This window comes from Paramormyrops kingsleyae, chromosome 17 (genome assembly GCF_048594095.1).
Source record: "Paramormyrops kingsleyae isolate MSU_618 chromosome 17, PKINGS_0.4, whole genome shotgun sequence".
NCBI lineage: Eukaryota > Metazoa > Chordata > Actinopteri > Osteoglossiformes > Mormyridae > Paramormyrops > Paramormyrops kingsleyae.
The window spans coordinates 6,400,191-6,418,316 of NC_132813.1; the positions used below are offsets into that span (position 1 = coordinate 6,400,191).

Sequence of the window (18,126 nt, forward strand, 5' to 3'; positions counted from 1 at the left end):
GGGGAGGGGCCACTCAGGGTTACATAAGTGTAATTCGAGAACTTCAGCCAGAGCTTTGCGAAGGCACAGAAAGAGCCGGAAAGAGGGCCGAGTGAACCTGCCAGCACTGAGGAACCTCGGCGCCGAGGAAATGTCATCCCAGAAGTATGACTGCATCGTCATAGGAGCGGGGATCCAAGGGTCCTACACAGCTTACCACCTCGCCAAAAACAACAGGAAGACCCTGCTCATTGAACAGGTTAGCGACGCGTCGCCGGGCAAATGAGGTGCAGGCATGACCGGCTCAGAGCTGCACACCCCTCACAGCAAGCAAGAGGGGCGGGTAACTAAACTGGACATAATCAGCATGGGTTTTTATTAACTGTTCATTGATTATTTACAGCCAGCATAATCATGAAATAAGATTATGCAAGAGTGACGCTACACGCTACACGCTAAGTGTACAAGGACCTCGCACAGAACAGAAAGCAAGCTCAACAAAAAGCTCATCTGTGTTCTAATAGCTCTGGGGCCTGTGTGTATACAGACGCTGCTCCCTGTGGTGTCCATTCTGACATTTTGCACTAATAAAATATATGAAGCTCTCTGCCACTTTCCAGACATATTTATAGACGAAAATGAGACCCGATACTTTCAGAATGGATCACTGCTGAGCCAGTTCAAGGCCACAGTGCTGTTAAAGAAAAAGATTAAAAAGAGTATGATCTTTGCCCAGCTTGAACGAGCAAACCAAATAAACTGGAATGACCCTCGCAGCAGAAATTAAGCATGAGCAAAATGCCACAGTTAAATGTTTAGCTAAATCGACACTGTTCCTGTTCCTTCACAGCACACACAGATTCTACACATATCATCTAAAAAAAGACACGTAAAGGAGATCATCCTGGGTGAAGAATAAAATATAATGAACAATCATGACAATCCTTTCCATAATTATCTTCAAAAGGGAAAAAAAAAATCCTGCAGATGTATGGTCTTCCACAGCCAGCTCTCTCTTGGGTCTTTACGGAAGTTCTGATTTTCCAGTTCGCCCTTCCCCATGCTCGAGGGAGTTCCCACGGGCAGACGCGGATCATCCGGAAGGCCTACGAGGAGGACTTCTACTTCCACATGATGGAGGAGTCCTACCTGCTCTGGTCGCATATGGAGGCAGAGTCCGGGGTTCAGCTGTACAGGTGAACGCCGCCATATCCGTTACCGCTCAAGAGAGACCCTTCCGCATTTCCAGGTTTATTCACAGATCTGAAAACGCTCCTTGCGGGCGGTCAGAGCCATCCACCAGCTGTTAAACAGCCTCTCGTCAGTGCGCGGGGCACCGCGCCAAGCCAGCAACGTCTCTTCCTTTGAGTATTACACGAGGATTTTCCCTTGCCCATGCCCACACTCTGGAAACAGCCAGCTTGTAAACATTCAGCTGGATCAGAGTCCGGCGCATCGCGGTCAAAAGACGCATCAATGCGGCCATTCCATCATCCGCGCTGCATCATTCAAAACACAAGCAAATAGCACGTTGCAAACATACAAACATACATAAATGCGACTAGGCCTAAATGCGACTAGGCCTAAATGCGACTAGGCCTAAATGCGACTAGGCCTAAATGCGACTAGGCCTAAATACGACTAGGCCGAGCTCCCAATGAATGCCCAGGTACAAGTGTAAGCAGCATTGGAGCAGGAGCTACCCTACAAGCCCTACATTAGCAAGAACCTAATAGTACTGCTATTCAAAGAGCATGACGCGCAACATTAAAAAAATCCAAGGAACATGTGCTATCAGAGTAGTAGCGGTATTCATGGAACAGATGGGTTTTGAGCTATTTGTTGATGGCAGAAAGGGACATTAACAGCAGTTGTCATCTTCGTAAATGACCAAAACAGCTGATACAGCCATCAGAGGCAGGACACCCCTGTCCCCTGCCCCCCCGCCCAGATAGTTTTCGTGTCTACTCTCATTTTTAAAAGAGACTCTGAGAGAGGCTGCAGAATCTTAGCCTGTGTGTGTGTGTAGGGGGTAACCTTTTTCCAGTAACGTTATCAGAGCCCATTGAAGGAATGGACTGGGTGGGGGATTCCTGTCTAGATGGAGACACTGCTCTCACCGTGCATCCAGCCTGCAGGTGCCAGTCACATGACCTGGGGTGGCCCATGCAAGGAGGAGGGGGAGGGGAGCTGTGCTGAAAAGCGCAGCTATACATAGCAGAGTACCACAAGGCCGCACACGGTCACGTGACTGGGAAACACTGCGGCAATGTTAGAGGAGCGCTTTCATAACAGAGACGCAGTGGCACCGGGCCTGTATTTACATCACAGCCGGGGCTTGTAACATAATGTGAAGCGTTCACATCTTCTACAAGATTAATTGCCATGGGCTAGTCAATCCAACTCTACTTCATCTTGTTAAAGGCAGATCAATTACCGGTAATGTTAATTTAATTTAAAGCAGCGATGAGCAGAAATTGATTTAATTTACTACCCGATTGTTTCACTTTAAGAAGAGCAACCGGAATTCAGACTTTGTGACAACCAAAGTAAACACTAACAGGAGGAAATCATCTAAGAAAGACATCGGTGAGACTCCCTCCTTTCCTGCCTTCACCTGACGCCCCCCCCCCCCCCCCCCCCCATTTTCACAGACAAACAGGGCTCTTGGTCACTGGCCCAGAGAAAAGCAGAGACTTCCAGGGGATGAAGGAGGCTCTGGAACTGAACCGTGTTCCGTCCGTGGTCCTGGCACCGGAGGAATTCCCTCAGCACATACCTCACTTCAAGCTCGGCGACGGGCACGGCGCCGTCGTGGACACCACTGCGGGGGTGCTGTACGCTGACCGCGCCTTAAAGGCCGTACAGGTGGGGGCTCTGGGTCTTCCGGTTCAGCAAAATACAGCAACATAAGTACAGTATAACCTCAGCAAAGCAGAGAAAAACGTAACTATGGCAACAACACAGGCCAGACAATGAGGAAAATCCTAAATGATGACCTGCATGTATTTTACATACAATATTCCATCGATTCATCCATCCATCCATCTGCTAATCCAGTACAAGGTTGGGGTGGATCCATCCCAGGCAGCAAATGGAGAACCAATACAAAATACCCGTGGGAGGTTTTATCCCTAAAATTAACATTTTGATTTGCTGTCTGGGTGCCATTGTTTCCAAACAGGGCAACCCTTCTCAGAAGTATAGCACATCATACCATGCAAAACAGTACAGAAGAGAGCTGAGGGTCCCATTTGCAGTTCTTCCGCTGGGCTACCCGTCGCTGTAGGAGGCAGGGAAAAGCGATGCGGAGACTGTGTGCTGGGCCAGGCGGGCTGGGCTGTGTATGCCTGAGGACCGGGGGGGGGGGGGATCCTGCAACTCAGAGTGCGACTGGAGCTCAGCAAAGCTGCCCAGGGCCATTAGGGGCATGTGGACAACTGGGGGCCCACATGAATGTAAGACAGGGTTTCTGATCCCAGTCCTCAGGGACCCCCAAACTGCATATTCTACCTTCCTCCCTTCTCCCAGCAGCCTAGAACCAAACAGACTAGAACAAACTAAATAAGCAATTTAACACAGAAAACCTGGTGCAGGTGTTTTGGGAGCTGGGAGGGAGCAAAAATGTGTCCCTTTGGGAGTCCCCAAGGACTTGATTAAGAAACACTGGCCTAAGGTATCCTGAGCAGGCTACAGAGCTCCACAGTCAGGGATACCTGGTGAGTTTGCAGTTCCCCAAGTTAATGGATCACATAGGAGAAGTCAAGTGGTGGTGTCCCACTTTATTACATATACTGCATGTGATTGGCTGAACGTTCCAATGGGTCATAAATATGGACCAACCTCCACCTTGCGAAAAGGTTGAAAAAACAAACGAACATTAGGTTCCCCAGGCAGATCAACTAAGGATGTTAATCATAGATATGCCAACATCAGCTTTATTGACTGATGAATTTAGCAGCAACCAAGCGAATTGAATCTGAAATTCAGTGCATCTTCTGCACACAAACTCCAACAAGAAATCAAATGTGAAAATGAGTCAGAAAATCTTCCTGGGACAGCTATATCCTGCACAGAAAAGCCAATAGAAGTAGTGATTGTTTTAACGCAAACTAGAGACAATTATCCAGTCTTCTGCACATTGATTGACCACATCTTTCCCTTTGTGGCATTAAGCACAGATCAAGCGAGTGCGAGACCCGTTCATTACATGACAACTGCCAGGATCACGCAGTTCTTCAAACTGTGACAGTCATCCCACCCGATTCTCGATTTATAGGCTGTCGGAGATCTGCACGTCTCACAAGGGTTGCAGGTCTGGCTTCCCATTGAACCCTTGCAAAGTATTTGTATGTGTATGTCCTGTCTAGTCTGCACGTGTGCGAAGACAGAGGGTGGAGATTACCATTCTAATTAAGGCCTGAGGTCCCAGAGGAGACAGAAGATCTCAAAGGCTTTTGTGAGGGTCACTTGGACATCAACAGCATAGCCTCACACTCAACACCAGCCACCATCGAAACATTAACAAACACTCAGACTAAACAGGCCAGGTTGTTCCAGCTTGATGTCATGCAAAGCTAGTCTGAAATGCACCCAGGTGTCTTGTTTTGGCCCTGTTGCTGTAGCGCAGCACACAGGGCCTTGCTGTTATGTTAGGCAAATCTCTGTAATGTCATTTTGGTTCTGACTCTATCGTCTTGATATCCAAAGCCGGCGTGCTTCTATTTACAGCTTTATAAAGCACTTTTATTTTACATTCTATTTATTTTGTAGCTACTTTTATCCAAAACAACTTACAATTGAGAAGACAGTTTCTGAAGTAATTGGAGGTTAAGGACCATTTTCTGGGGTCCAATCACTTTACTGACCATGGGAATTGAACCAACAACCTTCCAATTGCAGTCACACTGCCCCCATCAGAATAAGCATCAGTATCAGGTCATTAGATGGTTTATTGCACATGGACACAAACCTACAGCGGCATAACACCTCTTATGTGTTTGAAGTCAAAAGCAATAATCCACTTCGTCTTGAAATCGCAAAAAAAAAAAAAAGCCTCAAGTATTGATGGTCCACTCAAGGTGTGCTGCATTGAGTCTTCTTCTGTCTGATTTCCGTGCTGCCAGGGGGCATTCCAGAAGCTGGGCGGGGTAATCAAGGATGGGGAGAAAGTGTCTGGCATCACGCCTGGCTCGGAGGTCACCGTGACAACAGCCAGTGGAGCCCACAAAGCTGCGAGCTTGGTGATCACAGCCGGGCCTTGGGCCAATGCAGTGCTGTCCCACGTCGGCCTCCAGCTACCCCTGCAGGTAAAGCATACCACAGACGCCACTCTCATGTAGCTATTGTCACACACACACACACACACACACACACACACACACACACACTCACACACACTCACACACACACGGAGCTGTCAAACCTTGGCTTTAGACTCTCCATCTGGCGCCACAGAAGCGGACGATCTGACGAACAAATGCACCAGATACATCCCAAAGTTCTGACGTTCGTTCTCTTTGGATAATACGACAGATGAATATCCTGAACTCCGGCAGATGAGCCAATTGTCAACAAAGTGATTTTGTAAAACTCAAAATGACAAAGTCTCCAGAAGGACAGAGGAGGAGATCAGCGATTCATTAACCAGGGACGCTGAACCTTGAGCAGGTCCACAACCACTGAAGCTTTTCACAGGCACTTTTCTCCTGGTCATAAAATTAAAAGGATGGCCCATTAGCTAATTAAGCTGAAAGCCGTCAGATCGTTGTACGCCTGTTATCCCTGCGAAGCCGCAATCCGTAGAAGTGTATATTCATCTCATCTTATTTCTAAAGGGAACATCATCGGTACTTTCTTAATTGCAGTTGGACGGTAGACAAGACAATGAGGGAACCCATCGCCAGCACTCGGAGGCAGTCCTTAATCAGGGAGCGTAAATTTCCCTCGTTGGGAATGTTTATGGGCTTGCCCTTAGGGGCACTTTGAATGATCTCTCCGTCGGACAGGTGCAGAAGATTAATGTCTGCTACTGGAGGGAGAAGGTTCCGGGAACATACAGCGTCAGCAGGCGCTTCCCCTGCTTCATCCAGCTGCCGTCGGAGATGGAGAAGACCGACATCTACGGCCTTCCGTCCAACGAGTACCCTGGGCTAATGAAGGTGAGTGCCCTCCTCTTCAGTGCATCCCTGCAGGTGAGCGACAACGCCTGCCTCCCAGCGACCTCCCGTTTCGTACTGACGTGTTGATGCGTAATTAGGGTCTCGTCCCACGGCCTCCTACATAACAAGCACAGCAGGTTGACGGGAGGCGACAAGGTCATAGAATCCAGATGATTTCACATGACCTACTGCCCAATGAGCAGCCGCGGCTGAGGATGAGCCAATGGTGTTCCCTTCCGTAACGTATCCATCCAATCAGCTGACGGTGTCGGTCCTGAGCACCGGGTCAAAGAGGCCAAAAAAAATTCTTTCTAGCTCACAGGTAGCGAGATGCCAAATAAAATTACTCAAATAAAACAATGGCTTTAAATCTGATGCATACCTTACTCTGCCCATGTTTTATGGATGGGATCTCGCTAATAAACAGCCGGAATAATTGAATGGGGGTGAAGGATGTTTTTAGAAACTTGATGGGGCAAAGGATGGTCTGTATATCACAAAATGAAACTACTCTATTAAATATGCTCAGCTCAGTTCGCTTTAGACTGGGGGGGCGTGAGACTGCTACAGCACTACATTTACATTTATGTATTTAGCTGAGCCATTTATACAAAGTGACATACAGCTGAGAATGCAGGGACAGCCAGTCCCAGGAGCGGCTCTAGGTTTAGGACCTTGCTCAAGGGCCCAATGGCAAACTAACTGGCCGCGGGATCTGAACCAGCAACCATCTGATTATAGATACAGCATTTTAACCTCATCTGCCAAAATCCACCCCCACTATAATACTATAATACTGCAGCTATTTAATCATGGCATGGTTCACATTTAATGCGCGACGGAGCTTCAAGAATCCCCAGCAACGTTTTAGCCCTTCAAATAGCTCTTCTACTGAGACTCCTGAAGCTGATCGCATGAAGACACAGAGCAAGACGATATGCATCGACAGCAGGTAGGAGATTTATTAGTTTGATTCCGAACCACGCAGAGTAGCCCGGAAGTTTCACGGTGGCTTGGCTCTGCATTCTGGCGCGAACACCCCCCCCCCACCCTCAGAATGCGCACATACCGCTGCCTCATGTTGTTAGGTGGGGTCCGTGTGGCTTATGTTTAGGGCAGGGGGCGAAGACCGGTCCTCCAGCACATAGCGATGGAGGTGCCGATACGCCTGTTACCTTAATCACAGAGTGTATGTCTGTGTAAACAGAAGTAATACAAGCACAGCAACGAGGATTATGGAAATTCTTACAAGACTACCTGGTGGCCGGGTTAACATACTGTAGACAGATAAATAGAAATCTAAACAGAATGGAAAATCTACACATGGGAGCATGAATGAAGTATATAAACTGAACAGGTGGACAACAGTATATATATATATACACACACACACACACACACACAAGTACAGGGGTTGGACAATGAAACTGAATCACCTGGTTTTAGACCACAATAGTGGGGTAGGGCCTCCTTCTGTGGCCAATGCAGCATGAGTTTGTTGGGCATGACAGATACAAGCCCTGCACAGCGGCCAGAGGGATTCTCAGCCATTCCTCTTACAGGACAGCAGTCAGGTCACTATGTGATGCTGGTGGAGGAAAACATTTCCTGACTCGCTCCTTTAAAACACCCCAAAGTGGCTGAATAATACTCAGATCTGCTGACCATGGGAGATGGTTCAACCTGACTTTCATCGAATCACTCTGTCTCCAGCCTTGCTGTGTGCATTGGTGCATTATCATCCTGATACACGGCAGCACCTTCAGGGTACAGTGTTTGAACCATTGGGTGAACATGGTCTTCCAGAATGGTTCAGTAGTCCTTGTCAGTGACGTAGTTGACCTAGGAGATGCCATGATGCTGCAGCCCAAACCATCACTGATCCACCCACATGCTGCACTCTGAGTACGCAGCAGTCAGGGTGATGAGCCTCTTTGCAGCTTCTCCACACTGTAACTCTCCGTATGTGGGAAAGACAGTGAAGGTGGAATCATCAGAGTACAATACATGTTTGACATAGTCCACAGCCCACAGCTGCTGGCTCCATTGAAACCGACATTTGGCCCATATGACCAAAGGTTTGGCAATAGCAGTCCGACCATGAATACTGACCCTGTGGAGCTACTGACCAACAGTTTTGGTGGAGACAGGAGAGTTGAGATGCATGTTTAATTCTGCAGTGACTTGGGCAGCTGTGGTTTCATGTTTTTTTGGTCAGTGCCCTGGACATCCCTGTCAGACAGCTTCCTCTTACATCCACAATGATGTTTGATGTGGTCCACCCTTCCTGCTGGGGTGCCGACATTGCCCTGGATACAGTGGCTCTCGATACATCACAAAGACTTGCTGTCTTGGTCACAGATGTGCCAGCGAGACGCGCACCAATAATTTGCCCTCTTTTGAACTGTGATGCGTCTCCCATTATGTTGCTTGCATTGCAATGTTTTACGTACAGCTTTGCTAATTCAGCCTTTACACTCTGCTGTTACGGACGGAATGTGCAACCAGTGAAGACAGGCCACCAGGCTGCACACATATAGGCATGAATCCTCAAACACTATTGGCCAAGTGTTTCATCGTCCAACCCCCATATACAGTATAGACAATATTTAAGAAGACACAGAATCACAAAACTGGGACTGATATCCTGATGTCCACCTGTTCATTTACCATTTATCCTTTCTAGACTGTTCCCCTGCATTATACCCATGCACCTCCTGGGTTAGGCTCCAGCCCCCCCCATAACTATAGACCCCAGAAGCTGTTTGCAGATGAATTACAAGCTGCAGCAATTATCAATGTTGACGCTTCTGCAGCAGAGGCCACAACGTCCTTATGCAAACGAGTCACACCGCGGTACGGCTTTCCCGAGAGTTTTACTATTAGCTTGCAAACAGCGCCGGGCCGTTAAATTATTGCCGCATTAGAGCCAGTCGACCCCCGTAACGACAGAAACCATTAACAGCGCAGTTCCAGTCCCGGGCTGTTGATTAGCACCATACTGAGCGGAGAGAGGAAGCGGATTAGCGTCATTATGCCTGCAGGTCTGCTACCACGCCGGCAGCGAGACGGACCCCGACCAGCGGGACAAGCAGACAGACCGGGGGGACGTCGCCATCCTGTCCAGCTACATCTCCCGCCACCTGCCCGGCCTGGAGTCCGTGCCTGCCGTCGTGGAGAGCTGCATGTACACGGTCAGTGGTGGGCAGACTCATATACATACAAACTCACCTTTGTGTGTCCTAATAGCACTGGCACATTATATATATTTAGCAGATTCTTTTATCCAAAGCAAAATACAATTGAGCGAACAGGGGCAACTACTGGGGGTTAAGAGCCTTGCTCAAGAACCCAACAGTGACATTATTCTCCCGATGCAGGGATTTGAACCAGTGACTTTTCAGTATTGGGCACTGAGTATAAACCTGCTGAGCCGTACTCAACACATCTCAGAGCAACGCTGTCATTATTAACTGCAGCGGCTTTAGGGAAATGCATATGGGGTCAAAGGTCAAGGACAGACACGTCAAGAAGCGTTGTATCTGTACTATACATCCCTGTGACTCTTCCTCCCGAGGAAGATGCATCAAAAGACCTGCGTTAAGACAGTCATGTGGACACACGCGTACCAGCACAGGCTGGTGAGCCGAGGCCCAAAACACCAGTAATTGGGTGATTGGACGTGGTCTCCATCAGACACCCCAGGAGGAGACAAGGAGAAAAAAAATCCTGTCAGCTCTATCGCTTCCGCATCGATCCACTCCCCTCATCCTGCCAAAACACAGCCTTGTCACGCCACACACCACTCAGGACCGGGCTGCGATTGCATGGAGAGGCAGCGCGAGGCGGGCACCATAATGGCGGCAAGATTCTGGGGGGGACTGTTGGGTTACGGTGAATTGGGCACCGGCACTCACAACAGAAGAAAAGGCAGGAGCGGTCAAAGCAACTAACAACGAGAAAAGGCAGCACAAGGACGATCTTAAGTGCTTCTCACAAGCCAGTGGAACAACCACACTCGCGAGCAAGGAACTCTGGGAAGCTGGACCTCCATTTTTATGTGGTCATTGACCACTTCGAGAACTAAAATACAGACCTCTAATTTCAGGTGCAAAGATACCAAAAAAATAGCTCCACTTTTCAGGCTGCAAAATACTCTCTGCTGTTTCCCTCCCTGATTTCCAAGCTCTCCAGGGGCTGAAAAGCCCTTAATTAGAGATACCTGAGCATGAGGTGGCTAACAGGTCCCTGGTCTTCCACGGCCGCCGGGAGGAAGCAGGGAGCCGGTTCTGACTGGCGGTCTGTACCGAGGCCAGATGCCGTTAACACACAAGCACCCGCCACGGTGTGTGTTTTGACAATTCTCACTGCTCTTCATTGACTATATAAAGTCTATAGAAAAATACCCTGGATAGTAGATAGCAGCTCTTCTCTATATACTATAAATAATTCACTAAATAAATTCATGACATCAATTGCCTAATTCCAAGGACCAGGCTCGGTGCACTGGAGATGAACCTGATTTGTAAAGTTTTAGTGTGAGACTTCGGTTATTCACTTAAACACACACACACACACACACACACACACACACAGACCTGTACTCCTATCTTTGTGGGGACTGTCCAGTCATTTCAATGGGCGAAATTCTAATCCCAACAATGACGACCTTAACCCCTACCCTGCCCTAACCTGAACCATAAGTAACCAAACAAAAGTTTTTTGATTGCAGTCACAAATTTTTATAAAACTGAGTTTCCCCTTGTGGGGACCGAAAAAGATGGTCCCCACAATGTCAAGATAATTTGATCCCCACAATGTAATGTATATCTGACCCCTCCCCCCCCCAAACACACACACACACACAGTACTATAATGCCATATCTGTAATGCCGGATTCTGTCTTCCGGACTTATATTAAGCCCACAGTAGCTGACTGAAACCTCAAGCATGACCTTCATCCTGGCGGTCTGGAAAATTGGCCGGGTTTCACACGACTGACAGGGTTTTTAACTCACTCATGGGCTTGTACCCCCCCCCCCACAGGTCACCCCAGACCACCACTTTGTCCTGGACCGTCACCCAATGCACAGTAACATCATCATCGGTGCAGGATTCTCAGGTCAGTGCTGCTAAAATCAACCCTCCCCCCCACATTCACTCCACCCAGGGGCGGAGCTAGAAATTCTGCCCCCCACCTCATAATTTAACATATTCCGGGGCCCCTGTAAAGTGCTGGGCCCCCTATCAGTGTATATCTGTGTCCATACTGTATCCTTGATGCCATCTCCCAAAGCGAGAGAGGAATAAGGGACTGCCCCCACCATTCGTTTTACCGAGGGGCCCCCCCACGGGGAGGACCATGAATCAGGGGAAGCAGCCCCTCACCCTCTTGCCATCTCCGGGGTCCATCTGTTCCACACCTTGTTCCACTAATTACAAACATGATTACTGCTGCCTGGGACATACATGGGAAGCTAAGCCTGTAGGATGCGTGCCCCTCCCCACACCCCCCCACCCCGATGTATTGTTCCGTGGTGACGAGGCTGATTTGACAAGCGCCGTGGCATCCTCTGCAGCTCTGTCCTTCCCATCCCAGGGCCCTGAAAGCTAGTGATTTATTACATTTGTTCTTCAGCTTTAATAACATATTAGGACTGTCGTGGGGGCGATGATTCATCACCATTAACCTTTTTTTACCTCCCATCTTCCCTCCCCATTGTTTACCTCACCGGCCGTGTTGTAGCCCAGCGGCTTGAGAGCTGCTCTCTGATGATGATCTACCGCTCGGAAAAAGAGACCCACATTGTTCCATTCGATGGGCCAAACTCCCTTTGCCCACCCCCCCCCCCCCCCCGCCCTGTCGCCGGAGTGAAACATTTGAAACAGGATCTCGTGGTTGCCATGGCGACGAGTCACCAGCACGCCGGCCTGGTGATAAGGGTCCTCGTCTCTCACGCGCTAAATGAGTGCGTCTGTCGCGCAGATCATTACGGTGCCGCGTTAGCGTTAGCCGCTGCCCGTGCGCTTCCTCGTTTCCATGCCCAGGAGCCGCACGTTACATTCCAAGCGGCCCCTTGCAGGATTGTGATGGGGCTGCTGGGAGTGATTGACATTGCAGCAACAGCCAATAAAAAGAAGCACCACCCCCTAGCCCGCCCTCATTACCGAGGTCTGGTGCCAAACGCCTCTTCGTTAAAGGGAGCAGATCATCCCGATTAAAATTTTGTCCAAACTCCCGTAGAGTTATTAAAGTCATTAAAATTTATGTTCCATGGCAGACAGTACAATTCAATTTTTTTTTATTTGCTCGCCTAGCTGTGCGCGTGTGTGACGTGTGATGGATAAGGGGCGGAGCCAGGGAACGGAAGCTTTTCTTTTTTTTTTTAAGCGATCCAGCTAATCAGCAATCATCAACTTCTTCTCTCCCTCCACCCAGGTCACGGGTTCAAGTTCGGGCCCGTCGTCGGCAAGGTGCTGTGTGAGCTCAGCCTGGGCCGCCCACCGTCCCATGACCTCTCACCTTTCAAACTGCAGCGCTTCCAGAACTTTCTCAAGTCCACTTTATAAATCTTGCCGTCTTTGTAGTAGGGTAGTAAGATTCTAACGATACTATTACTCTTACTACTTTATGGATCCGGAACTTTAACGGTACTCTTATCGGTACTCTGATCTGAACGAAAGATGACGCTCTGACCATTTCAGATTGAATCGGCTGGTTAATTGTTACTTTTAATCATTAATCCATATTCGTATAATTTAGTCAACTCCGTAAGCATGCATAATATACTAAAAGCTAGGCAGTCGAAAACTATGCATTTCTCCGTATGCATGTGATGAACTTTCGCTACATGTTTCAACCAATCACTTATGTTTCCGCCCTTGCATGCAGAAGACTTGTGGCAACAAGCATAGTCAACATCAACTCTAGTGAAATGTAACCACAGTTTTGAATGTTTAGGTCTCTGTGCCATCGTCACTATAGCAGGGTCTGTGCATGTGTGCTGCATGTTGCAGCGCATGAGAGAGCGAGGAATACAGAGAGCTGCCCAGCTTAATCCCAACTGGGGTCGTGGGGGGGCCCGGAGCCTATCCCAGGAACAAGGGGCGCAGGTAGAAACCAGCCCTGGGCAGTCGGCAACACACCGCAGGGCGATAAATAGGAAATCTATTTTCTTAATTTTTTCAGGACCGAAAACTGAACCGATAACGTTGGAGCTTATTGATACTACGGTCTTTAATAATTTAGCCCCGGGGCCCGTTTAATACCGGGTGTCGATACCCATCCCTACTTCTCAGTGGCCTTAAAAAAACCCCAGTCTCAGATTAAGGAGGCACTGTGCCACAGGAGAATAAAAACAACGATTGGAACCTTTCACGTAAAATGAAACATGCCATCGAGGGCTTCATCAACAGCCTGGGCAAGGCAGAGTTACACTTCAGCCTTGTTGTGACATCGGAGTACCGAAAACGTCTTATCAAAGCCATTAGACGGCAACAATAACCCATGATTTGTGTTAAACTCAGACGGATCGCTGCTCGGATCGCCGACACTCAAAGGCGTAGAGGAAACAATCGAGGACGTCAGGTCTTCCACCGATGCTGGCAGTCCTGATAGCCTTGGACGAGTACCTGTGATTGGAAAGTGTCAGGAGGAAAACGAGTGGATCTCTGCAGCAGCTCTGCAGCAGACCATCAGAGCGGGTCTACCTTATCGCCACACTGCCGCCTCCCAGTGACATCCCCGCAAAATTTCTTGAACCATTCTATTGGCTAATTTGTGCTAATGGGTCAGACTGTGCAGGTTTCGGGCCCGAGGTGTTTTGCATGCAAACCCCCACCCCCCCCCCAAGCTCTTATGCAGACTGGCTCGTTGTTAAAAAGCCATCATCCACTCACTGCCATTTGTCTCCCAACTGTAGTTTTTACCCTGCATCCATTCCACCCCCCCAAACCCTGTAAACAACTTAATCACCAATCAGCCAGGCTGGTGGATGAAGCAAATGACCACAGTCATCAGTCTGAATGGGAAAATTATACCGGGCAACTTCGGGAGATCAGGAGAGGCGTACCCCGCTGTACTCCTCCGTCTTACGATCGCATAATGAAATGAGTGAATAAATTCAGAACTGGGGGGGGGGGGCAAAAACTTGGAAGGTGTAATCAGTCTTCTAATTATCGGTGAGAAGCAGAAGATTCGGCTTATTAGATGGTGTTATAAAACATGGGGAGGTGGCAACCTAAAATGTCGACATGATGGAATGGGTGTATAGTTTAATTTAAGTGTTAATATTTAACAGGCCATATTTGCCTTTTTTGACTGTTCGGGATTTGCTGGGAACATATAATTCAAGCCAGTTAAGCCATGCTCTGTGTATAACCCCTAACTACAACCCCCACCCCCCGTGGGGCAATGGTTCAGTCCAGCCCTGGGAGAGAAAGATGAAAGTGACAGGGATGGGGGAGAACAGGCCATCGGGCCTGCATATGGCGCGGGTGAGTTAACTCAACTGGGCTGGCGAGCGTGTCAGAGCGGCTGGGGCGGGCAGAGGGAGACGGATCTCTGCTAATCAGCCTGAGCTGCCGCGTCCAATAGGAGAGAGCAGAAGTGTGAGAGAGAACAGCGAGAGTCAAGATCAGGCGGCGGGAGAAAGTTTTTCCGCGATGTTGTATGCGATTCACCCCCCCAACCCCTTCCAATGGGGGTTAAATTAACTCAGGTATGGTCTTTGTTTCCGCTAGCCAGCCTGGAAGGTGAGCGTCACTGTCACGGCAGGATTCTGCCATCTATTCTGGTTTCACACGAGTTTACGGTGAGTGATCTCAGCTTAGGGGATGTTTAATGAGCCTAATCTCCCTTATGCACCTTCAGCGCTGTCTGGCGCTTCACATCCCTCAGCCGTTATCGGACGTTACCGCAGGAACAGAGGCGGACCTTGGGCTGTGAGCGCCTGGCTCTTACCTACCGGAGAAATGAGCCAAAAAATGTCGGAATGTGACGTCTATTTAAAGTTTAACTTCCGCTATCTCGTCGCCACCTTTGTCTCCGCGCCGCTCCCAAATTAGCCTGCGATAATGTTTTAGCACTCGGTAGGAAAACAAACCAAAGATAAAGGAAAGCATACAGAGCTGACTCCAGACCAGCAGGACACAGTGAAAGCCGCATACTAGGTAGCCATGGAAACGGTTCCTGTGTGACCCAGAGACCTGTTGTTAGCACACATTAGGCTAATGGAACGTACAGCAATCAGGGACAAAGCTAAATTTTTACATGGAGGGGCACTGGGTTAGCGCGAGTATTCCCACTAACAATATACGCTTGAGAAAGGCAGCTGAGGTGTGCTTACCTCATGTATAATGTGTGCGGCTATGGCCTCAATGGTGATGAGGTAATCAGAGATGTGGCCTACCATTGGCCGAGTGTGAGCTCATCGTTGGGACAGCTGGTCCACCTGGAGACATGCAGGGCTGGATTAGCATGATCAGTCCCCGGCTACCCAGTCTTTAACTGGGCACCAGAGAACGTCACCTGCCTACACAGTCCCCGCCAAACGACATACGTACTCGGCATACGGCCTGGTGCTTAGCATACTGAAACACGATAGGGGTCAGTCATTTTTTTCCTTAGCAGAGGACGCGAACATGGAAAAAGGGCCCGATGACAGCCTGGCAGAGCAAAAGCTGTGATATCAGTCCTCCATCACGGGGCAGCCTAGCAAGCATCAGTGTCAGATTCAGCACCATATCTGTGCAAGACCAAGACCACGGGCGACAGAATCGGAGTGGGATCCCCTCGCAAGCCAAGAGCTGAGCATATTCAAATCAGTCTGTAACCGCATCCAATCAAAGACTTTCGTTTTTGTTACATTACATAATTTTGATTGCACCTGCTAAATTAAAGGGTGTCAAAAACAGTCCAGTCATGTCTCTCTCTTTGTTTTTATGGGAAGACAAAACACAAAAGCCATTCATTCCAAAATTCATTTATTTTTCAAAACCAACCCACTCTGGCTGATCCAGAATATATCCCAGAAAACACAGGGCATAAAGCAGGGTGCACTCTGGGTAGAATCTCTATTCATCTCGGGGCAATCATACACTTTACAGGCAATGTGGGGTCACCGATTTGCTTGACACACACGCCTTTGCACGGCGAGATGATGTACGAACGGAACACTGGACAAAAACACATGCATGGATGGAGGGCCAAATTTTAGCACCCTGCCCCCAGCCCAAGAGGCCCGAGGCAACAGAAGAACTGCTGGTTTCATGCCACGTATCACTAAACACCACAAGCCAAAAAACAATAAGCCCGCCTTTGCAAGCTACTGTCCAGAGCTATTTGTTGGTTCGGAGACATTCCACCTTCTGCCAAAACGGGCCGGAACAGCAGGCGTCTTTTGAAGACATGCGTCCCCAGGTCCAGACTACTAACCGACAGAATGAGTGACGTACACCTAACACAAGAAAGGGAGCACATTTGTATGCAAAACTAGCTAGTCCTGATTTTAATAGACTTTTGAAGCAGTCGATCGTCATTTACTTAATCTCCCTATTTGCATGCATAACATAGTGAAAGATAGAGCACGGTCGCATTTCATCGGCCCCTGTGCAGCCTTAAGCCGACTCCAGCGGAAGTGGTACCAGCAGCGGTGGTGACACCATTATCACACCCCCCCCCCACAACTTATGCCCACCAGGACCAGCATGAAGCAGTCATTAAATCGACAAGCGAACACATAATCTCCTAATAATTGAGCCTGATGACAGAGGCTCTGTGGACTACTTGACATTGTGATTCAAAGTGAGCTTTGTTTGGAAAGCACTTCAGTGGGGCTGCCCCTCTAATCTGTCAGCTACTCTGCCAGCGGATGATGTCTGAATACTGCTTTTCTTGGAAGACTTCAGTTTCATTACCCTTTATCATCCTTCCTGTCCTAATTTGTAACCGTTACTTAGGCACAACAAACCCAAATGAAGGGCAACTTTACGAAAACACGTTTTATCCATCCACCCTCTCAAAAAAATAAAAAAAAAGATTATGATGACATTTAGAACAAAATATATAAAACCGAGTCCTCAAGATAATCATCACTTTCGTATTAGCGAAATTTTCATGTGTAGTTATATGCATAATACCCCGTGACATTTGCATAAATGTACACCATGCAGAATTATATTTAAGTAGATGCTATGTCACGAGCACTTCAGCTGATGCAAAGTTCACCCAACACAGAATTGCACTGTAACATGATTATAACCCTCCCGGGTCACTGTAGCCACAGGTTATTGGGTGGGATTATACTGTAAATTACGGACTGATTTGCATCAATAAGAACCAGCAAAATAACCACTGAGAAAAGGATTAAAGCGGCACGTGACGCCACGCCGCCACAGCTTTCTGATCCTATTGCTTGTAGCCACCATTCGAGAAACAGAGCATATTTACGGTCAGTGCAGTCAGCCCCGTTTCCTTTCAGAATCACATCTGCTGCTTACGAGTCCTCTGAGTGATGAAGCCTGCTGATAGCTGATTGGATCTCTGAGGAACCAGCGGGTCTATGAGGTTGTTGTGCACCGGACCTTCCATGATCCTTACCAACATCATAATCGATGTCACAAAAGAAATCGACTCCTACAGGCTGACAGTGCTTGAAGTATGATTTCAGCAACTGCTTTAGCATACACACGTAAACGATGTAGTTTTTCCAGAAGTTCACAGATATAGAGAATCTAAGCAGTCTCTAAATGGGTGTTTGTTTTTTTTTTGCATGATTATTCATATGGAGTTAGGATGTGTGTCAATTACCTAAGACTCACCCACAATGATCCTCCACGCGTTTTCTGAAGCCGCTTGTCCTATTCATGGTTGCGGGACAGAATGACACGAGGACAACATGCGAAGTCCACACACGTGGAGCCACGAGTCCCATAATTGTGGAAGCTACGCTGCTAATCACTGCGCCACCGTGCCGCCCCTAGTCAA

The 18,126-nt window shown here is 48.4% G+C and overlaps 1 protein-coding gene across 1 annotated transcript; it reads left to right on the top strand.

Annotated features, from left to right (window-relative positions):
* On the top strand, positions 1–16,054 carry pipox (pipecolic acid oxidase). Its single transcript, XM_023823005.2, has 8 exons — positions 1–238; positions 1,027–1,175; positions 2,634–2,847; positions 5,106–5,288; positions 5,988–6,140; positions 9,185–9,334; positions 11,187–11,262; positions 12,580–16,054. Exons 1-8 carry the CDS (start codon positions 131–133, stop codon positions 12,708–12,710), a joined length of 1,164 nt encoding a protein of 387 aa, XP_023678773.2. The 5' UTR covers positions 1–130; the 3' UTR covers positions 12,711–16,054.
* Positions 16,055–18,126: the final 2,072 nt, after the last annotated feature.